We start from the raw sequence: 21,534 nt of genomic DNA, 5'->3' as shown, positions 1-21,534 counted from the left end.
GAGCAGTGATCTCTCCTCTGCTATGTGTGCTCTTGTTCAAGAAGTTTTTTTTTTCACATGCTGAAGTTATTTTGTTGGCTTTATCAGCTGATATTCATTGTAAAAATGTCACCAAAACTTGCTTAACTTGCTTCAAATTTTTTCCAAGTGCATTCTTTATGTCCTTGTCATAATCTGGGTAAACTATTCTGGCTCGTCTCCATGATATCTGTATAGCTACAGTTTATTTTGTTCCAATTGGAAGAAATCTAAATAAGCTGTGAAATTTTGAGATGAGGTTGCCATCTTAATTTGCAATCTTGTGCCAGCTAGAATGGCTGGGTATGGAGTGTCAACGCTCTTATGCGTCATGCCTGCTGGAATCCCTCTCAAGATCTACTTCAGATATTATTCATCACTGAAAGTGACTCAGCTTGCGTGTACTTCCACTTTTTGCCTTTGTTTTTAAAGTTGAAGTCTCCTCTGTCCTGCTAGAATCTTGCCTACATAGGGTCTGTGCTGTGATTAAGAAGCTTGTCACATTTACATTCTTCTGTCCTGCAAACACAGAAAACGATTACAGGCTCCTGCAGCTGTGCTATAGAAGCCCATGAGAGTAATATTTATGCCACATTAAAATATTTATGTGTGCCAGCATTGCCCTGGTTTTCTGTTCACCAGATTGCGAGAGCTGCAGCACAGTTCAGATAAAGATCATCAACATCGTTCTGTGTGTCTGGAAGTGTGAGGGTCATAGGATTGTTGTGGTTTAGGATCACAGGACAAATTGCATGCACATGGAGCTCCTGGATGTGGTTATATCTAGTGTCACTAATCAACAACCAGAGCTACATCACTGTGTGTTTGAGGGCTGTTTACTTATATATCTTTGTAAATAATGTAATTCAGTCCCAGGATTAGCGTCAATGTAGCCGTCAATACAGATGGCTGAAAGGACAGACACCTGAGCTGTTACTCCAGTTAAGAGTCTTGCTGAATACAGAGTTCTTTGACTATGATGTGTTCTCTGTAGATGTAGACATTTTTCTGACCATTTGGTGTTTAGATCCTGAGTGAGTCAGTTGCTTTCTGTCAAAGATCAGGCCATAGAGCTGGGCTTAATATAATCCACATCTCAGATCTCTGTTCTTCTTCCGGTGTGTGCCAGAGCAGCACTGACACAAATCCTGCAAAAAAGGAGGAATACATGAATAGAGAAATAGATAAAGCAACAAGCAAATCATGCAGTGGAGGCTTTCAATAGCTTCACACTCCATACATTAGCACCCACTGGAGGATGAGCCTCAGGAAGCCATTTGTTCCCACACACCAACAGGGCCTACAGCTCTGAGTGTGAGCTCTTGGTTTGGCATGTGCTACAGTCAGAGTCCTAGTGCTCCAGCTGCAAAGGCTTACTCTCTGGCTCTGTGTTGTGCATAGATACATCAGGAAAGCTCTAACTTGGATGGAGAAAAAGTCAGATTACACCATATAATGCAGCTCAAGACATCAACCATTTTAGGTGGGTCTTTGCTAAACCACTGCATAGAGTGCATTGCATTTGGCCACATTCCCACTGAGTAGTGGTTCAGAATATTGCTGGAGCATGTCATATAAATCAGAGAAAGTGTTCACAATGTTGCTAATGTAAGTGTCTCTAATTTAAAGATATAACTGAGAACAGGGAAGGAAACTGGCTATATAATAACAGTCCTTCTGTAAACCGGTGAATGGGGAACAGGAGCTATTGCATGCTCCTCTACATTTTTATAAAAGCCTTGTAAGTGCAGAGATGCTGAGTTACACGAAATGCACAAAACACTCCACTACTAAAGGAGCAGTCAGTACAGGTAACAGCCGTTTCCTTCTTGTTGTAGGTCAGGTTCCTATTAGCTACAGTGCAGAGTCAACATCAGAAGTCTATAAAACTGTTTGAACTTGTTATTAATTTCTAAAAGATACAGTAGGCCTGAAAAGTATTTGGACACTTCAGCCACATTTACAAATGTATGGATTTCACTGCAACAGACATTAACATTTTAAACCAAGTGGCATTTATTTTAAAAGAAAGATACCACAAGCACACTTGCCCAAAAAAAAACGATTATGTAAAAAATGAAAAAGATACAGTTCAAGATTAGACAACAGTGTATATATATATATATATATATGTACTGTATACACACATGCGAGGCAAAACATTAGAATCTATCAGTGTGCTGACAAATGTCTGAGATGAAATGATATGCTCAGAAAACAGGTATAGCTTTAAGGGGAAAAAACAAAAGTATGAAAATGAGCAGTGCAAAATCACTCCTCTTTCTACCTTAAAGGCAACCACACTTGTCACTGCATGGCCACTATCTCTGTTTCACTTTAATAATAAAGGTCTTATTAGTGGCTGTAAAAAAAGTGGTTATTATGCATATAGAGCCAATAAAATGTGCTGTTTGGAGGTGTCTATGTGTGTGTGTGTCTGTGTGTGTGTGTTTGCATGTAAGACCCATGTTTCTTCACAGCAAGAAGAGATAAGAATCCATCTGTTCCTGCAGTTAGTTAGCTATTATAACAGCACACACACACACACACACAAACACACACAATAAATTTACTATTTACTACTTACTATCCTTGTGAGGTGGATCTATTGAAAATTATTAATACAGCTTCTATGCCTGCACCTAAATCTAATCTATTAATTATGCATGTTCTGGATGAGTCTTTTTTACATGTTTTGAGATCACAGTATTTGCAGGGCATTCAACAATGTACATTCTACATTTAGTCATGTTTTGTATTTAAACATTCTATAGTAGCAGAAACTCTTGAATCATTCAGTAGGTTTCTATAAAGATATCTTTTGTATCTACAAAGTAAAAATTGATCCTTGGTATCTTGAAGATGTTAGTTTTGTTAGCTGGACAGAACCCGCTGCCATTCTGAAGAGTCCTCCGTCCTCCTGTCACTCTGCTGGTGGTGGACAACATATGCAGTGGGTGGCATGGCCTGGCATATTGCAATGATTATGCAATGTTTCGAATAATGTTAGGATGTTTAAATATTCCTATTAAACATGGCCTCTCCTGTCACTTGTTGTAAACATTTCAGAAATATTAGGATTGTGGTATAATAGGAAGAATTCCTACCTTGTAGCTAATTAGTCTGTGAATGTGTGCATGCATGCCCAGGGTGTGTTACACTTTATACTGATATACAGTATTATATGACTCATTTCTGCATTTTTTTCATGCTACTAATGCTTTAACATGCTTTTATATATATATATATATATATAAGTATATATAAGTATATATATATATATATATATATATATATATATATATGTATATATATAAGTATATATATATAGATATATATATATATATATATATATATATATATATATATATATATATATATGTATATATATACAACCTTGGTACCTTGATCACTACACAGGGTTTTCACCTTTCAGAAAAGTTTAAAAGTATAAGAGTATAAGTAGAAGCTCTATAGGTTGATGGTGTGTAATATGGAATGTGTGGTGCAGCTCACACTATTGATCAAACTGCATATATATTGTAAAATTTGGGTCTATTTTATTGATATAATGAATAGGAATAATGTAAATGAGACATGTACTCTTAAACAGGAGGGAGAAAGAAAACAGACAAAAAAAGGAAAACACACCCACACACCAACACACACTGGCACACTAAATGTTCATGGTATTATGGAATTATGCACGGATAATCATGGTAAATATTCGATACAATATCGGACCAATATTTACCTCACTTGAAGTTCCATGATTTTAATTAGCAAAGACTTTAGTCAGTGAAACAGTCAACCACCGAAGTGTGGTATCAGCACCTGCTGCTTCACACACTCCCTCTTTTTCTCTATCGCTAAATGGTGTCTTTGTGTGTGGGAACGGTGTATGTGTGTGTGTAAGCGAGCGTTTCAGATTGTTCAGTAGGTAGTGTTCCTTCACGTCTCCTCTTTTCTCCCAAATGGTGTCATTTTACTTAAGCAGAGTCATGCGTCATAAGCTAGACTAAAAGCTGGACATTCTGGGCTTTGAGCCCATTTTGTAATTCTGGAAAGCTTTGAAAAGTTCTTGTCTCTCAAGGCTAGTGCTTATTATATCTCTCCAACACGACATAAAGTGTAAAGCGTGTATGTACAAGAGACGGTATAAAAGAAGCCCAAACAAATGAGTGTAATAGGCTTTAACATGTAACTTGATGCTGTGGTATGAGTGAGGCAGCTCAGTAGTTAGTAAAGAGTTACATTTAGCAAAGACGTAGATGAGTTAGAGAGATGGAGAGACCACAGGTCTATCACGTCTATTTATGGATGTTTTGTACAGTGCACAGTGCTAAGTGTGATAAACACACATTTACAGCATGTCCAAACGGCTTGGCTTTAGTCCGCTCTTCTAGATCGATGTGCAACCTACTTCTTCATTTTTCTTTTACGTGTTTCCCTTGTTCCCCTGAGTCCTCTCTATCTCGAGGAAGATCCTTCACTGAGGCAGGGGATTGTGTCAGACGAGCAAAGATTTACAGGCAGTCAGAGCTGTTTCAGTATTGATGAGTGTCCTGAACTACCCTCCCATAACTCTTCTACTCCACTGTATTTGTAGTTGTAGCCCACATTCACCTGATCAACAGACAAGTGCTTGTGAACAGACAAACTCGTAAACACCTGAAGACCAAGATTACTAAATTGTATAATATAACTACCTGACACCGTTTTGACACAGATTTAACACAACGATAATGTAGTCTGCAACTTTGTTAATGTATTTAAGTGTGGTTTATCTTTAAGTCACATCATTAATAAACGGGAAAAATGGAAGAATCTCTTCGTAGCCATTTTCTATGCACTTTAATACACTATACTGTTCCATACTAATATACTGTATTTGTGAAAGTTATAGTTATAGAAATATTTGTCTATCTGGTGTCACCTGGATGAAGATGAGTTGCCTTTTGAGTCTGGTTCCTCTCAAAGTTTCTTATTCATATCGTCTCAGGGAGTTTTCTCTTTTCCACCGTTGTCTCTGGCTTGTGCATTAGGGATAAATATAAATGTCATTTTAAACTTTGTCATTTTTATTCAGAATTCTTATATTTCTGTAAAGCTGCTTTGTGGCAATGTCCATTGTTAAAAGCGCAATACAAATAAAAATGGAATTGAATCAAACTGAATGTATTTATGTTGTAATTTTACTGTTTAACTAAATCTAAGAAATTGAATTAAATTTAGGAGTTACTTTAACACAAGCACATATGTTGAAGCAGTAATGCATCCTTTCTCATGAGTACATTTTAGATTCACTTTTGCACTTTTGCTGGATTCTGACAATTGTGTAATTCTGGCAGTGTGGAGCATCACAGTCAGTTTGAACTGATTAGATTTGAGTTGATGAATGTGAGAGAGACCTTCACAGAACTGAAAGGTAGAGAGATGCACACAGAGGGAGGGTTGTGGGAGATATTATGCGTGTCAGAGGTACTCCCAGAGCCTTCCAGCATGATTGTTTAATGATCAGACGTTTTGCACTCACATCCCAGGGATTTTCATTTTGAAGATGTACTCAGTTTGTCAGACTGGAATGCCAGGTCTTGTACACACTCACAATATGCATGGAAATTGTATATTACAGGCTCTTTGAGGAGGGAAAAAAAGTGATATTTGTGTTTCCTGTACACTTCTGCACAAGCAATGGGAAACACTAGCTTTGAGGTTTGGAGACTCTCTCTGCACGCCTTGCATGTATTTCATGACCTGTCTGCTCCTGTGGATTGGCATATTGCCTCCTGGGAAGGCTTGGGTGACAACCACACACTGGTTGGAGGAGATGGGAAGCAGAGTGTGCTTAAGGGCTGTATCCATGGTGCCCTCAACCGAGGAAGAGCTCCCAAAGCCCATGTCTGTATGGCATGTTTTATAATTCCCGATGGGATTTGTCTTTCTTTGGGTTGATGCTTTTGTTTTTCATTTCTGCATTATTTTATTCTTTCTTTGGAGGTTATTAATAACTTATTATTAAAGGGTGTAAGGAACAACACGAAAGTAATCATTGTTGTATATGTGGGATGTTAAAAAGCACAGGTTTTTATTTTTAATTGCTTATAGAGTCATACAGACTGACATGCAAGCGAGCAATATGTGTGTTTGACGCATACAGTAGATACTTGGGAAGATAACAAACAAGCAAAAAAAAAAAAATAAATAAAAGGTCATCACAGAAATGGAGAACTGCAAAACTAACAGTTTAAAGAAACACATCACAAAATAATCTCAGCTCACAGTCGCACACACACACGCACACACACACACACACACACACTCAGTGGAGGATAGCAAAGCCCGGCCCAACAGAGCTGAAATCTTCGTCATTTTTCGCTTTTGCTTTCCACCTACAACGCCTCTTTCTCACAGAGTATTTTTAGTGCTTGCTAGATGTGTTTAGTCTTCTCTGCTGTAGAATCCCGCTCCTGTAGATACACAAGCTTGTTTGTCTTGATCAGATCCAGACTGATAAGGGAGGTAGGCTGAACTAAGACCATAAGTATTCACACCCCAAGAACTTTTTCACATTTTGTAGTGTTAAAACCTGGAATAAAAATGGACATAATCAGGATTATACACTGACGGTTTACTTTATTAGGAACACCTGTACAACTGAATATTCATTCCGTTATAATCAGCCAATCTTGTGTCAGCAATGCAATGTAAAAACTCAGGCAGTTATAAGAGGTATTTGTAAGCTTAGTGTATTATTGTGAGCTTGATGTCAGTTTGTCCAATTGGGTTATATGCAATAATGTAAGGCCCATGACAGTAAAACTTCACTTGAAGTTCGTGGTATCATGAGTTTAGAGGTATTTGAGATATTATGTGTTTTGTATTGGCCAGCTTCCACATATTGCATGTGCATAGGATGTGTGATTAAATTTGTATAAATAGACCTCAAATTTGTATACAAAATGTTAGACATTGTCTATATTCCCCACCCAAGAAAAAGAGTCAGTTATTTGACAATTCAATCAGTGGATGTTAATAAGATGGGCTTTATGATATTTTTAATTTACTGTATAAATTTACTGCAACTTCTTAATAAACCATGAAAATATGCTAAAAACTGCATGAAAAAAAAGATAGATAGATAGATAGATAGATAGATAGATAGATAGATAGATAGACAGACAGACAGACAGACAGACAGACAGACAGACAGATAGATAGATAGATAGATAGATAGATAGATAGATAGATAGATAGATAGATAGATAGAGACATAGACAGAGACACAGACAGACAGACAGACAGACAGACAGATAGATAGATAGATAGATAGATAGATAGATAGATAGATAGATCTTATTGATCCCATGAGGGAAATCCTTGTGTTACAGCAGTTTATTCAGTAACAAGATACAACACTATATTAAAATAGATAGAAAATGCTAAAAGAAAACTAGCATTATTTAACAGCATTGTCCAACTATGTTGCATCAACTAGGCTGGTAGTGTAAATAAGTATGCTAGCTATTATGTAATTTAGCATTCAACTCAGCAGGGTTTGAAAACTACACACCCTTATACACAATGTCATTGCAGGAACTGGTTAGTTTATGTTTGTTTCAGTAGCATGCTATAATTTAATGAATTAAGTTGCTTTTTATAAATTTCATATGTATACCATTACATCCTGGCTAGTTGAAATATTGACTGACTACTAAACATGTTAAACATCTAGCCTTCATGGCTGTTGAGCTACTACTAAGCACATTTCAAGCCCTGGTGTGTTGGTTAAATTGCTGTTCTGCATTAAAAAAAAATGTCTGTATTGATAATTCATTCCATTTTCTTTTCTTTATAATTGTGCCTGTACCTGGCTAGGTATCTTGTATGTGTAATTTGTGTATTGTTTCCTCTGTGAACTGTATGGCATGGTGTGTGTATGCATAGCAAGCACCGTGTAGGATAGCAGAGTGTGTTTTAGTTCTGAGAGTCAGGTTGAAGCCTCTGCTGGGCTCTGCTGGTTTCTGATGGTTGAGGTGTATAAATGCACTGCCAGACCATATGGACAGCATTGTCTTGGGAGGCTGGTACCCATTTACTGTAGCTCTGCTGCTGCCACCACTGCTCACACACTCCATCTGTCTCTTTCCACCCCTCTTCCTCGCTCACTCTACCACACTGCTCCATTCTGCTCTTCGGAAACGGAAATTTGTGTGTTTAAAAAGGACCACTATGTTTTTACATCTACATACTGTATATTCCTAATGAATGCATCACACTGCTTCTGCTAGTGGGTGTAAAGGCAGGCAGGTGTATTAGGTTGAATGTTTTCATTGGGTTTGTTAACTGAAGCCTTGGCCGACTAAAGCTTGTGTGTCACTGACACTGTTTAAAAGGAAGAGTAATGAGTTGTGCTATTGACAGAGCCAAGTGGCCACTCAAGTGGATGGCTCTGTAAAAGCTGGACTCTGATCATTCTCGCTCTTGTTTCCTCACACACTTATCTTCTGCTCATGCTCACTATCTCTTCTTCTTTCTCTTGCACTCATTCGCCTGCTTTCAACGATAATAGCAGTCCTTTAAGTGCAAACCCTGTACATTTAATAACGCTTCATCATTATTTCTCACTCAGATTTTAAAAGCTAGCTCAATTCATTATTAATGGAGAACTGTCTAATCATGCTGAAGGTTGTTTTGTTTATGTCCATGTAGGGTGAGTGAACTCTAAACTGACGTGTAGCGTGTTTTCAAAATTCAGATCTTTGGTCTTAGGAATCACAGACTTAGGTAATAAAAGAGATATTATATGTTGTAGTATACGCATGACTGTGCTTGTCCAGCTGTAACACACAAGGCTTAGCAGGAGGGTGAGCATCCATGCAGAGAGCAGTTTTATTTACATAATTCGTGCAGAGTTGCAAACACAATCCATTATAGACATGTTTCCTGCATGAGTAAGTCAATATTTTTGAATGAATTGGTAAAAATTAGTATTGGTTTTTGCCTTGCTATGATAGGAGCAATTCCAGTCATTCATTGGTTGCTGATGGTCTTTCGGATGAAGTTGTATTTGCAGCTGCATTTATGTTGAACCTGCTCCATACTCCTCGAGTCAAAGATTTTCACTCTTCTCTTGTTCAGCTGGTCATTTTTTTGAGGCAGTGAATCTTTTGTTTTATAGCTGAGATTCACACCTATCTTAATCAATGATCAGTTCAGTGAGTTTCCTTCAGGCTTATTTGCTTGAGATTTCCAGCCTTTCATAGTATGCAGTAGTACACTGTTGAACTAAGAGTGAAAAAAAAATTGTAACCACACACAAGCACATTATCATATATAACAAGATAGCAAAGATAATGAGTTATTTTACACTCAAGCTGTTTGCCTGCTTTGGCAAACCATGTAACTGGATGGGTTGTTGCCATCAGTCTGCTTGGAGAATTTTAGAGGTCATACTGCATGTTGCAACCAAATGTGTGCTGTCTCTCATGTTTGTCTGCTTCTCCTCATCTATTCATCTTCAGTGAGTACCTCAGATAGCTCTTCAGACCATGGAAATAGTGGAAACTGATACTCAGGAACACACTGAAATGTGGTGAGACTAATGGAGCAAATGTTGGAGGTTTGTGTGTATTCCTCCCAGTGCAGATAGAAGGATCCTGTCCTGCTGATTGTTCCCACACTATGTTCATCTGTGATCATATCCTAAAAAAGGCTGACATTTATTTTTAGTTATTGGTAAAGCCTGTCTAAACAGTGGGGGCTAAATTACACCCCCTACCTGAAACAATATTGTCCATGATACAGTATTAACAAAAGCCCTCCCTTTAGATATTTTTACCTATATATTTTGCCCATGGCTATGGATGATAGGCCTTCAAAAAGTGTGTGGTTGAGGTGTTTTTTTGGTGATTCAGTGATCAAATTGATTGCATTATATAGCCAGGGTGGTGAGGTATGGTCAGTAGACCTGTGGGCTGATGATGAGATGTTCTTGAGTCATTATTATGTGAGAATCTGTTTTTTACCCATTTAGTTGTTCCCACATGATTTAAGGGACAAATTGTAAGGAGAGCATTTCTGAGGCATGGACTCATTGTTCTGAGCCATAACAATATCCATAATCTCCTAGTGAATAGGTGCTATGTTGTAGGCTGGTGGAAGAATGGTTTGTTCAGGCAGAGATTCAATGGGAACATTATAGATTTGGGAGAGCTTCTGATGCTTAGTCATCTCATTCAAGTTTGGCTTATCCTTGTGAACTGAGGTTAGAGGAGTAGCCAATGAGCTAAAGCCTCACATAAACAAGTAAAAGTTCACTAATCCCAAAAATCTTTGCATTAAAGCATCAATATAGGGTCTGAGCCTGTTGTCCCTTTTTCTCCAGTTAACTTTATGTAGGCCAGTCCCTTCAGGATTTTGCAATCACAGAAATCAAGAACAAAATCAAGCAAACTCTGTGATATTCATAGTACCAGGCAATTTTTAAAATTCTTGCAGATTTGGGTCAAGATGCATGCTGTGACATGATCACAACATACAATGAGCCAAAACCCTCTTCCATTCATGGGTGTCAAATATGAGTACAAAAGACATTATGGAACGGCCCAGAAGTGCACAATATATAACAGTCACTAATACAAGTCCTCATTCACAACTCCATACATTTTAAATTCTGTTGAAATAATAATGGCCTTTTTTTGGGTGACCAAAAGTTTATTCAGCTTTCTAGTGGTTGTACAATTATCCTGCTTAATATTATTATTGCAAAAATGGGAATTCATGCTATCCCATGCTAACAGGAGGAGAAGCAGATGGAAAAGTTAATGCCAGGCTGGGCTAGTTTAAAAATACTCTGCAGCCACTAAGATCTTGTTTCATATCAAATAATCAGAATTAAATCTAATAAAGTGCAGACAGTATGACTATGATGTACAGAGCCATGTAAAGTCTATTGTAAGATATATTGCAATGGGAGACAGAAAGGGGGATTATGGAGTAAATAATGTTGGTACAGAAATGTGTGTGCACTGTTGTGACCTTTACAAAAAAAATTGTAAAATGCATCTGGCAGCCCTGGTCAACGATATTAGCTCTATCCTGTTTATCTCACACACATCTCACATACATGCATCTGCAGTAGCAAACACAGTTGAACATAAATAAAGCCGTAGCAAGCTAGTGTGAATCTCTTCACATAATGAAATAATGAAAAATTATCAAGGAAATATTTGCGAGTTATATATAATTGCAGTGGTTACCAGAACACAGACAAAACAGGAAAATCTTCCAGAACAAAGATGAATTCTCAAGGCATTTATGTAGTGTTGTTGACAACAATGGAAGATTGTTGGGAAATATGATTATAATAGGTACATGCTTCCACGGAGCCAGAAACACATCAGAAGTCATGAGAAAAAATATTGCAGGAATTATTCAGGCCAACCTTCTAAGTAGCACATTTGAGCAAAGTCAGCAAATATAGAGATAACAGACAAATTTTAGTTACTTGTCTTTCACTGGTGAGTGTTAAACCAATCATCAGAAGGTTAACATTACGTTCTGTCACTTCTATAAGATCTAACTGAGCAAATTAGAGCTAGAGAGTTTTTAAGAAACTCTGTGTCAGCTTGGTGTTGAACTGTGCCGGAGGTGTTTATTGGACAGTGTTAGTACAGCTTTAAGAGAGACCCTCCTTAGTTTAAGGGAGAAAGGAGCATCACTCCCTCGGCACTGCATGGATGCTCCAGCTTGGCATAATGAGGGCACTGCTGCACACTCGCTCCTCCCTACCTGTCCTGTGGGAGTCTCCCTTCATCATGTGACATGCACAACATCCCATATCTTCTGCCCTCCATACTGATCATGTGATGACCTCTCTAGCATTTCTATATTGCTTAATATTGTCAGTGATGACGTATGTTGTGGACTCAGTGCCCAATACTCTACATTCTCTTGTACTCAGAAGACATGTACATGTATATTCCATTATAGATATATATTTTACCTTAATCATTAAATAATAAAATTTAAATAATCCTTATTTTGCACTGTTTTCATGCTGGCAACCAATATCATTTCAAAGAATCAGGAAATGTTCCATTCACTTTACTGTGTATGACAAGACTTTACATAACTATATACCAAATAAATACCAAAATCTGAATAAAAACATTTGCTCTATTTGTTTTTATCTGGATTGTAATTTTCAACAGTAAGCCTTCAGAAAAATCACAAGTTATAACTATAAACAAGGTTGCCAAAGATTTTTATTTACGAATGTACGTGTTCACATATGCTCAGAGAATCTACATGGGTTTAATAATATTATTGGGATAAGTGCCAAGTTCTAAGTGATTAGAAATAAAATCTGAAAAACTGAGTCATAGTTTAAATTTGTTATCAGCAGAAGGCTGCTTGTAGCTTTCACATTTATGGACTTTGTGATAATCAGTTAAGGCTTAATGGACTGTAATAATCATTATTATGTATCTATTTTATGTATCTATTGTTATGTACCTATTTTTAGCAATTATAATCATCAGTAGGTTATGTGTTACTTAACGTTTTTGTGTTATTTTATTATTTGTCCTTTTATATCTTGGCTTGACTCTGAAATGGCTACGGTTGAATAGCACTGTTATAAAAGATTATGGTTTGTGATTTTTTAAGAGAGACAGTGAAAAAGGTACAGAAAGAAAGCATAAAACTAGGACAATGACCCAGAACATATTAAACAGAAAAAAACATCATGTTATTTCTATAAACAGAGAGAATTTTTATAATTATAGATTAATTATGCATTACACATAACAAAAATAGAGCAGTTTATTGGCTTTGGTTGATGTGTGAGATTAGTGGGGGGTTGGGGCAGTGAATGTTACCCTCAGTGGGGGAGTTCCGGTGGAGGAGAGACACAGTCAAGCCAGTTCATCTATGTGCTGCTGGTGCCATATGGAACCACATGATACATCCACTTACTCTCATGCCTGATTGCCTGGTCTGAGGGAGCAGAAATAATACACTGGCAAAGTGAAGCAAGCTGAACTAGATCAAGTACACCGGTTGAGGGCAGACCCTGGGTCACTTGCAGGTCCTGGATCCGCTAGACACCTGTTAGAAACCAGATAGTATTAACCATGAACGATGGACAGGGGGCTTCTTTAACTCAGTAATGAGTATGAGTTGAAATTTTTGAACATATAGGCTTGTATTAGCTTTAGTTATGTATATTTTGTAAAAAGTGGTAAAATAAAATTCAGGTTAGGATGCTTTAATGTTGAGTGTACCTTATGAAAACTACCATTCTATTGCAGACTGTTGGATAAAACAAATGTATGTTTATCATTAGTTACTGTTCCTCAGTTTTGTTGGTTGTGAAGGAAGAGCAGGTTTTCTGAGGTCTTCCTACTCAGACAGGACTGTGTCTGATGCGCCTCTCTTCCTCGGCTTCACTCAAATGCATTTTTTTTCAAGCTTCTTATTTCAAGAGAAGCAACAACAACAAATCTCATTCTTTTATTATTATTATTGTAAAATCCCCACCTTCATCACAGATCAGATTTGGCTACCTCTCCTGGAGAAAAGCTTAATTTCTAAATTGCCAGAGATTGATATTTTTCCCTGACACTTCCTTGACACATTTTAAATGATCATATGATTAATTTCCACATGCTCTGCAACACCCATTTCCAAACAGTGTGAGTTCAGAAATTTGGCCTGAATTAGAGGGATGCTTTCCTTTTTTGGTAATACTACTAAAAAACACCTCACAACTTAATATTTCAACCATTAACATGGGGAAGTCTTCCCAACTACCAATTCCTTCCCGGCTTATGGGGTGCGGTCAAATCGTCGTGGACGCACTCTCTGTGAAGTGTAAAATAACCCTTAACCACTTTTAAATTAGTTTATAGCAGTATTATTGGCTTTAGATTAATTCATATACAGACAGTGTATCAGGATAAAGCTAATATATCTAATAATATTGACCATAGTAATCCCTGATTAGAGTAGGCAATCAACATTAACTGCAATTACTTCAATCCCTAAAGTTGTTTAATGTTTTTACCTACAAAATATTTAAACTTAATATTTCAAGTTATGTTCTTTGATTTGATTGACCATGCATGGTGCTTTGACTGGAGACAAGAGAACTAGAGCACTGATTGGCTGATAATTGCAAAAGGCGGTCCTCTTTGTCTCGGCATTTTCTGGTAACGTTTTATTGAAGTTTAAGAATTGAGATTTTTATCGGGTACCATTTTTATTTTGTACTAGTACTTTGTATAGTAGTAGTATTTTTATTTTCTTTTAGTACTAATTGGTTTCCTGGTCAAACTCTGGCAACATCGCCATTAATTAACAATATTTTCATGACGATTTTGTAATGGTAGGATGATAGTGATATGCGTGTTAATGTATGTTTTGATGAAAAAGTAGCTATTTTAGAGACCAATTAGTGATGGGAACTTTTCACAATCACCTCCATTAATTGGCTATAGAGAGGTTTAGCCATTATTTATTAGCTAGACCTCGTGGATCTACCTTCCAGCAATTTTGAAATGAAGCTAGAGACCTTTATTTACTGGTTTAGGTGTGTTTTGTTAGTGAGTGAATAATATTGTCAGATTACAATTCTATTATAATTACCATGATTATGTTTTGGTATTAGCTTTGTTTACTTTTTTAACATTAAGACTTTCTACACCACAGCTGTCTTTGCACACTTAACTCCTTCAGTAGTTTCAAAGTGTATCATAAACTCATGAAAGTGTGTCATAAACTCATGCAAAAAAGAGCATGTTGTACTAGTCTGAGAAATAGCACCACCTGCATACAATTGTCAGCATTGTGAATTTTCAGAGCCCTGCACAGAGGCACCTTTTCCAAAGCACATGTTTAGTGAAAATTTGAGTGTAAATCGAAAGAGTCTTCAAAGGTTGCAAACTTTTTGCAAATTTTAATTCACATAGAAAGAGTTTCTAGCCATAGTGATGAGAATTTGCATGAAGCCCAAGAACAGATTTCTATTCTAGCAAGTTGTGTTCAAGGTGTCATGCACTGTCTCTCACAAGTGTCCTGAGGAAGTGTTATCCAGATGTTGATGGGTTTCTTGTGACAGAGGTGCTAAATGTTGTTTCAGGCATTTAATGTGACTCCTGTGGTTGATTAAAAGAAGAAACTCCTATGTTTTAGGTGTACATCTATCGATTTGCAGTAGAATACATACATACAAGGGAAAGTATATGTATTTTTTTATGTATATGTACATATATATGTTACAAAAAGCACTTAAGCAATGTTTTGTGTACAAGTTTTAAAATAAATAAACAGCATTTATATTGCACCTTTTTAAAAGTGTTTAGCAAGTACTAAGTTACAGGGACCATGTATATTTGCATGAATTCACATGTATTCCTGTCGAGGTGATTTCGATTTGTAGTAACCTCTGTAGCATGTAGCTCATGCACAATTTAGTCAACACGTTTGATTTGTGTTTTTGATGGATTTAGTGAGTATTCTGATAAACACCCACCCATAAACGCTCACCCACTAGCCTTCAGATGCATGATTACAATACTCTATTTATACATGTGTCTTCAGTAGGTGTCTGGTGAACTCAGCTCTTTCCTTGATGTGTCTACATTTGACTCCTTGAAGGCCAAGTGGTAATGGACAACACGACGGACCTCCCACAAGCAATATGTCTTCTCTTTGGCCTCATTTATGCACAGGACTTAAATTACCCCAAATTACTCACAACACAGTTGATTTTCATACAACATGTACTGATGTCAGTGGTGCAGAATGACCTCAAACCTAAAGTCTTTGGTGAAAGAGATTTTTATGGTTAAGAAAAATGGTTAGGTCTGGTTAGGTTAGGTCTAATTTATATCACTGTGAGACTGTTTTTGTTGATGTTTTTCATGAATTCAAGAATGTCAGGTTTGCTCCGTTATCCATTAATGAAGCATACAGTAAAAAAGTGTAACGTTTTGAAGGATTATACAATGTGGAGTTCTACCTTTTATGCAGTGCTGCAGTTAATGTGGGACATATTGTTATCACATGTACAGTGTGGTTATAACCCAATTAATTAATACTGTAATTTCATTAAAACTGTGAATTTACAGTATTTATTGTATTATTGTTGTTTTAATTACTACTGTAATGTCATTAAAACAGTGAAATGTTGGTCAACAAAGACAGTCAGGATGCTGTTCACTATGTTTTATATGCGTGTAAACAATTAAATGTAATTTCTCCAGTAAATGAAACAAATCAATTGAGTTAACTTAAATATTTAAGTACACTTGAACACAAATGAACTCACTGGTAAGTGAAATTAATTTTTAAGGGCACAGTGTGAACACCAAGTTAAGTGAATTTAAATATGCAAATTTTGGGAGATCTATTATACAGTAAAATTAAGGGAGTTGCTTACTCAATCATTTGAGTACAGTTAATTAAGTATGGTTTTGTGTAGAGTTATCACCAGCATTAGCTGGCTAGATTGTTACTAACACTACTCACTGTAGTCTTCTGGCTAGCTTGCTGCTGTGTGGCAAATTGCATGAATGTTCAGGACAGTAGAACACTAATACCTGTCACTGTCAAAGTCTTTTTTCCGTTTTAACTTATTACAAAATGGCACTTACAACGTACCATGAATGCAGCATAAGTGACTGACTTGAATTCCCTTAAAAGCCTTTGCTGTCCTGTTGCTATACCTCCGTACACTAACGTAACTGTTGTCTGTTATCTAGAGTTTTGTAAGCAAATAATTTTATGTAACTGCACCAATTGTAATTTTAGTTGAATGCCCATGTGATGTAGTTTCAGTTAAGCAAAGTACTGCCTGGGAACATTTGGCTGGATTTGTTCAGGGACAGAAATGGCACTGCATGGAAAGAGGTACACTGATGTAAACAGAAAATGGTTTAAATCCTCCAGTTCAGTGTGAAAACGATCTTGAGGAAATTCTGTGTAAATTAGGTGTGTAAGATTTTTGTCATATTTGATTGCATTCCTCTAAAGGGTTATTTCTATTTTGGGGTAAGAAGAGAGAGGACATTGTAAATCTCTTATTCAGCAATACAGTTATCGAAGAAATCATTTATTTTCATATTCTCAATATTGCTAGGAGACCTGAACACTGCAGAAGGAAGTGCACTTGAGCTCTTCAGTTATAACTAGATTGGCCTGGCCCAGTGGATTTGTTAGACAGTGTGGGATGAGCCTAGGCTTGCTGTAGTTTAGACCTGTTGCTTTTCCGTGAGCAGATGAAGTATTCACCCCAGAGGAGCACTTAGTTATATAGGTCAACCTCCTGCAAGCAGGGCAAGACTTTATCATTAGTTGGCTGCTACAGCATGGAGTGGAAATAACTGAGTAGAAAGTGGCTTTATGAAATGGGTTGCTGTACTCTATGTGTCTGGGTATATTAAGAATGGCTTGTGGAATAGAGCGATGACTCCCGCTTAACCTAGAAAGTCCATCAGTATCTTATTTCTTAGCATCAAACGTAAACCATGCTGAATTTATGTTATGCCTCACCGTCTTCCTCATACAATCTAGCCGTAGTTCTTGTATTCTCAAGGGATGTAGAACAGAAAGGGTGAATTTACACCTGTGTTGAGAACAGAGGGAGTCTGATGTATGTTCCTGCATGTAGGTCAAATCTAAGCCCGCTTCTGTGTATGAGCAATGTGTATGCCATGTAGGTTATACCTTATGATCCAGTCTCTGTATGCATTTACACCTGCACTGGCAGACCACTGCTTATAAGAGCAGTTGGGTCAGCGGTGTCCAATCTTATACGCAAAGGGCTGGTGTGGGTGCAGGTTTTCATTTCAACCAAGCAGAAGCTACACCTCAGTGTGCTGAAAGCAAAGAACACTTGATTTACACAGGTGGAGTCAGGTGTGGCTTCTGCTTGATTTGGAATAAAAACTTGGCACACCTTGTTCCAGCAAAGAGAAATTTTATTGGCACAGCACACAAAGACATTTGTAGCAACGGTTTGGGGAAGAACCAGATATAGATTCACACATACACTGTTTCACTGTATTTATTTTGATGTTGCCTAAAATATTTAAAAACCTAACTAACCTGAAATTGTATAATTATCAGAATGCCCTTTAATGTACAACAATTAGTTTAGTTGCTTGGGCTTTAGTTGCCTCAGGTATCACCTACTGTTAAGGCAGGGAGTAAAAGACCTGTCTTATGTCGCTCATCTCCAGGCCGACTCTCCTTCACGTTCCTCCTCTTTGCCACGCTAATTAGGCCTTCTGCATACCTTAATTACGCCAAGTTCTATGCTAATGCAGTATTCCTGTGCGATTTGCGTGCCAGGTCTTGTAGACACTGGGCCTGATTTGCATTTCACAAAAGGGATATTTTTATTCTTGGTTGAAAGGGAGGGGGGCAGACAGAGATAGAGACAGAAAGGGAATAAAGAATGTGAGAGACAGAATATAGACAGAGTTAAGTGTAATGGGGCAATGGATATTGTGTGTACACACAATAACCTGCAGTTTCATTTAGGAAACCCTGCGTTGTCTGTGCAGTCTTAATTGTGTGCCTGGCTTTGGTTCCTGAAAATCATTTCTTGTAGCGAGTAAACAGAGCTTTCCTGTGTCCTCCTTAGTATTGTTAAACTGTACTGTTCTGTTAAAATTTGTGCTAGCTTGAATGCATTTTTTTGTAACTCAATCCCGAATGCTGCTGTTAACTACAGGTTAAATATCTCTCATTCATCAGCATGGTTCCTAGTCTTTCAACACCTAAGCAGCACCCGACAGTGAGCAAGTGAGGTCACTGTTAGTTGCCCTTTTCCTGACCCCTGACCTGCAGGCAGTGCTGGCTGGGTGTATGGATGGGGAGGAAAAGCAGTGTGAGGTCTAAAGGAGGAGTTAAGTGCTGGGGGGTTGATGTGAAGGATCTTTCGTCCTCTATCTGGGGCAGTACTGCGGTTTTGTCAGATGTTCGTGTTACTTTTAGTAAAGGCTCCTTATGGATTATGTAAGATAATGAGGAACCTGTGATAAAGACTCAGAGTAAGCAAAGTTGGACTTTGTTAAGCTGATAAAAGTTGCATTTTGGTTGTCAGTATTGTCAATATTGGTGGATTTTTTTAGTGATTTACAAGATTCTTTTATTTAAATTGACACTAGTTTTATTTTCATGTCTTGTCAAATGTGCGGTTTTAGAGTGTGTGTGTGTGTGTGTGTGTGTGCATGCGTGTGTGAGAGGCAGAAAGGCACAGGACTTTGTGGTGAAAAGAGGAAGGAAAAGCACTGTGAGGAACACGGTTCAGTGGCATCACCATGTTCTATTGATTTTTCACTGGAGATTGTTGTATCGGGCCTGTCCTCTAAAATCTCACATTTCCTTCAACCTCAGCACCAATCTGGCAGCTCATCAGCTCCATCAGCACTAATGTACGAGCATTAGCAGCTTCTTTTTTCCAGCATGACAACTGGATCACATCCCTTTGACCGGAACATATTTAACTCAGAGCTTCCCTTGAAGAAGATAGTAAGAAATTTGCTTCCTAGTAATAAAATTAAGTCAATGGTTGGCTTAACTATTTGTTTAATGAACAAATGCTGAAGTGTAGATCAAGTACTTCAGTATTTTATAGTATTGATTCTAAAGCTTCAATAGTATTATGTTGAGTTGAGTATTTCTATGGGGAATTGTATATTTTTCATTTAACTGCTGAATTTTGAGTCTCAAATTTTGCCTTCCTTTTCTCTTTCTCTTTCATTTTCATCTTGTCTCTTCTTATCTACTTTTGCCTTTTCTATTTCCTGCACACCTATCCTCTTATTTTGTTTTCTTTCCTCCCAATTTTCATTTAATCTTTTCTCTTTTTCTACTTCTCCATTGCGCCTCTCCTCTCCTCTCCTCAGTATGCACCAGCAGTTTGCCAGCTATAAGGAGCAGGTGCGGCGGATAGCGCAGGAGCCTCAGCAGAGGCAGCAGGGCCAGCACAAAGATGATGCACCCACCTGTGGCATTTGCCACAAGACCAAGTTTGCTGACGGCTGTGGGAATCTCTGTTCCTACTGCCAGACCAAGTTCTGTGCCCGCTGTGGAGGAAGGGTCTCTCTGCGCTCCAACAGTGTGAGTGTTTTCAGTTTCTACTGGTCCTTCTGCTGGATGGAGCTCAAATGCTTTGTTTGCAATCTCCCTATCTGTCTGTCCAAAATTTTTAATCTCCGAACTGCATGTCATCTTTCTGTCTGTATATAGAAGCTGTGCCCTTGTTGCTTGCTTGCTTCAGCTTACACCTGTGTAGGGTTTATCAACTACCTATGTGTTACCCACTGATGTGAGGACATTTAAGCACAGGAGAGGGAAGAAGTGTGAGCCAAGCGGAAAGGTTAATTAGGCATTAGTCAGAGGAGATGAGGGCCTGGCCACCAGGGGGTCACTGCATGCCCTTGCTGGGAGGCCCTGGCTGACGCGTCATCTCTACAGGGGGTATCGGTGCCACTGGCAGGGGAAACCCCAGAAACAGTGGCTCCCTCCCAGAGCATGATATTTACCTTCTTACCTTTTTATTCCCTAAAGCTTCAGTCCCTAAATCTAAAGCCTTAATTAGTGTGCTTCTATAATGAGCCCAGTGTTGGAAGTCAACAAAACAGACAGCTTTGAACTATGGGATTAGCTCAGTGGATATATATTTACAATAACTGTGGCTGGAGTGCAAGAAGGGTTAGATGTATTTAATAAAGCCAGACTAAATGGTCAATGGAAGTTTTAATGTGTTTGTCAGAGCTAGTTTAAAATAAGAAAAGAGTAATTGCACGAGTGGTAGTTTGTCATGAATGTGTTAGTACAGCGACAGTGGATTATTAGATGCTCAGCTGTCCTTGTCTGTGGGTGATATAGAGTCAGGAGCCCTTAATGTGATCTGGGATGATAGCATACGTCCTGCTTATGGATTGGAGCAGCCTGAAGGTTAGCTTTGCCGAAAGGAGCATTCCCAGTTTCTCTCTGTCGTCCTGGCATGAGCTATTAATGAGAGTGGCCGGCTTGATAATGGAGTTGCTGGACGCCTGAAGGTTAAACATGGAGAGCTGCACCTACTCAGTGTGATGGACTGTATAGTAGGAAACAGTAGCTAACAGCAATGAAATGCACTTAATAGCTCCATTGCTTGGGGTTGCAATAGACAACAGACTGGTAGTTAGCAGACACAGACACTTAGAGATCTAACATACAACAACAGAGCAGTGTGACTAGGTGTGTTTTTACATTCTTGTGCATATGTTTGTTTGAAACCGGACAGCACAGCGCAGATTATGTGTGACGTGTATTACTCTGTAATTTGCATTTCAGTGTGTGCATTCATTCGTCCCTGTCTTAGGAGGATATGAAATGAGATTTACTAAGTAGAGCCATATATTCCCATCTTTATTCACCTGATGAACTGTCTTTTATTACCATTGGGAATTGTTTATTGTAAAATGTATTGCGAAATTCTCAGTTTGAAAATTG

At 37.9% G+C, this 21,534-nt stretch overlaps 1 protein-coding gene across 5 annotated transcripts in view; it reads left to right on the top strand.

Moving 5' to 3' along the window:
- The window catches only part of LOC131350810 (regulating synaptic membrane exocytosis protein 1-like), a 64,252-nt gene that overhangs the window by 2,265 nt on the left and 40,453 nt on the right, over positions 1-21,534 (top strand). For all 5 annotated transcript variants that reach the window (XM_058385712.1, XM_058385711.1, XM_058385715.1 and 2 more), the window contains exon 3: positions 19,941-20,154. In XM_058385712.1, coding sequence (XP_058241695.1) covers positions 19,941-20,154 — 214 coding nt within the window. The remainder of the gene's footprint in view (positions 1-19,940; positions 20,155-21,534) is intronic.

The sequence above is a fragment of the Hemibagrus wyckioides genome, linkage group LG03 (genome assembly GCF_019097595.1).
Source record: "Hemibagrus wyckioides isolate EC202008001 linkage group LG03, SWU_Hwy_1.0, whole genome shotgun sequence".
In the NCBI taxonomy this organism is placed as follows: domain Eukaryota; kingdom Metazoa; phylum Chordata; class Actinopteri; order Siluriformes; family Bagridae; genus Hemibagrus; species Hemibagrus wyckioides.
Note: the sequence above shows the minus strand (reverse complement) of the source record. Positions and strands in the feature narration are given on the sequence as shown.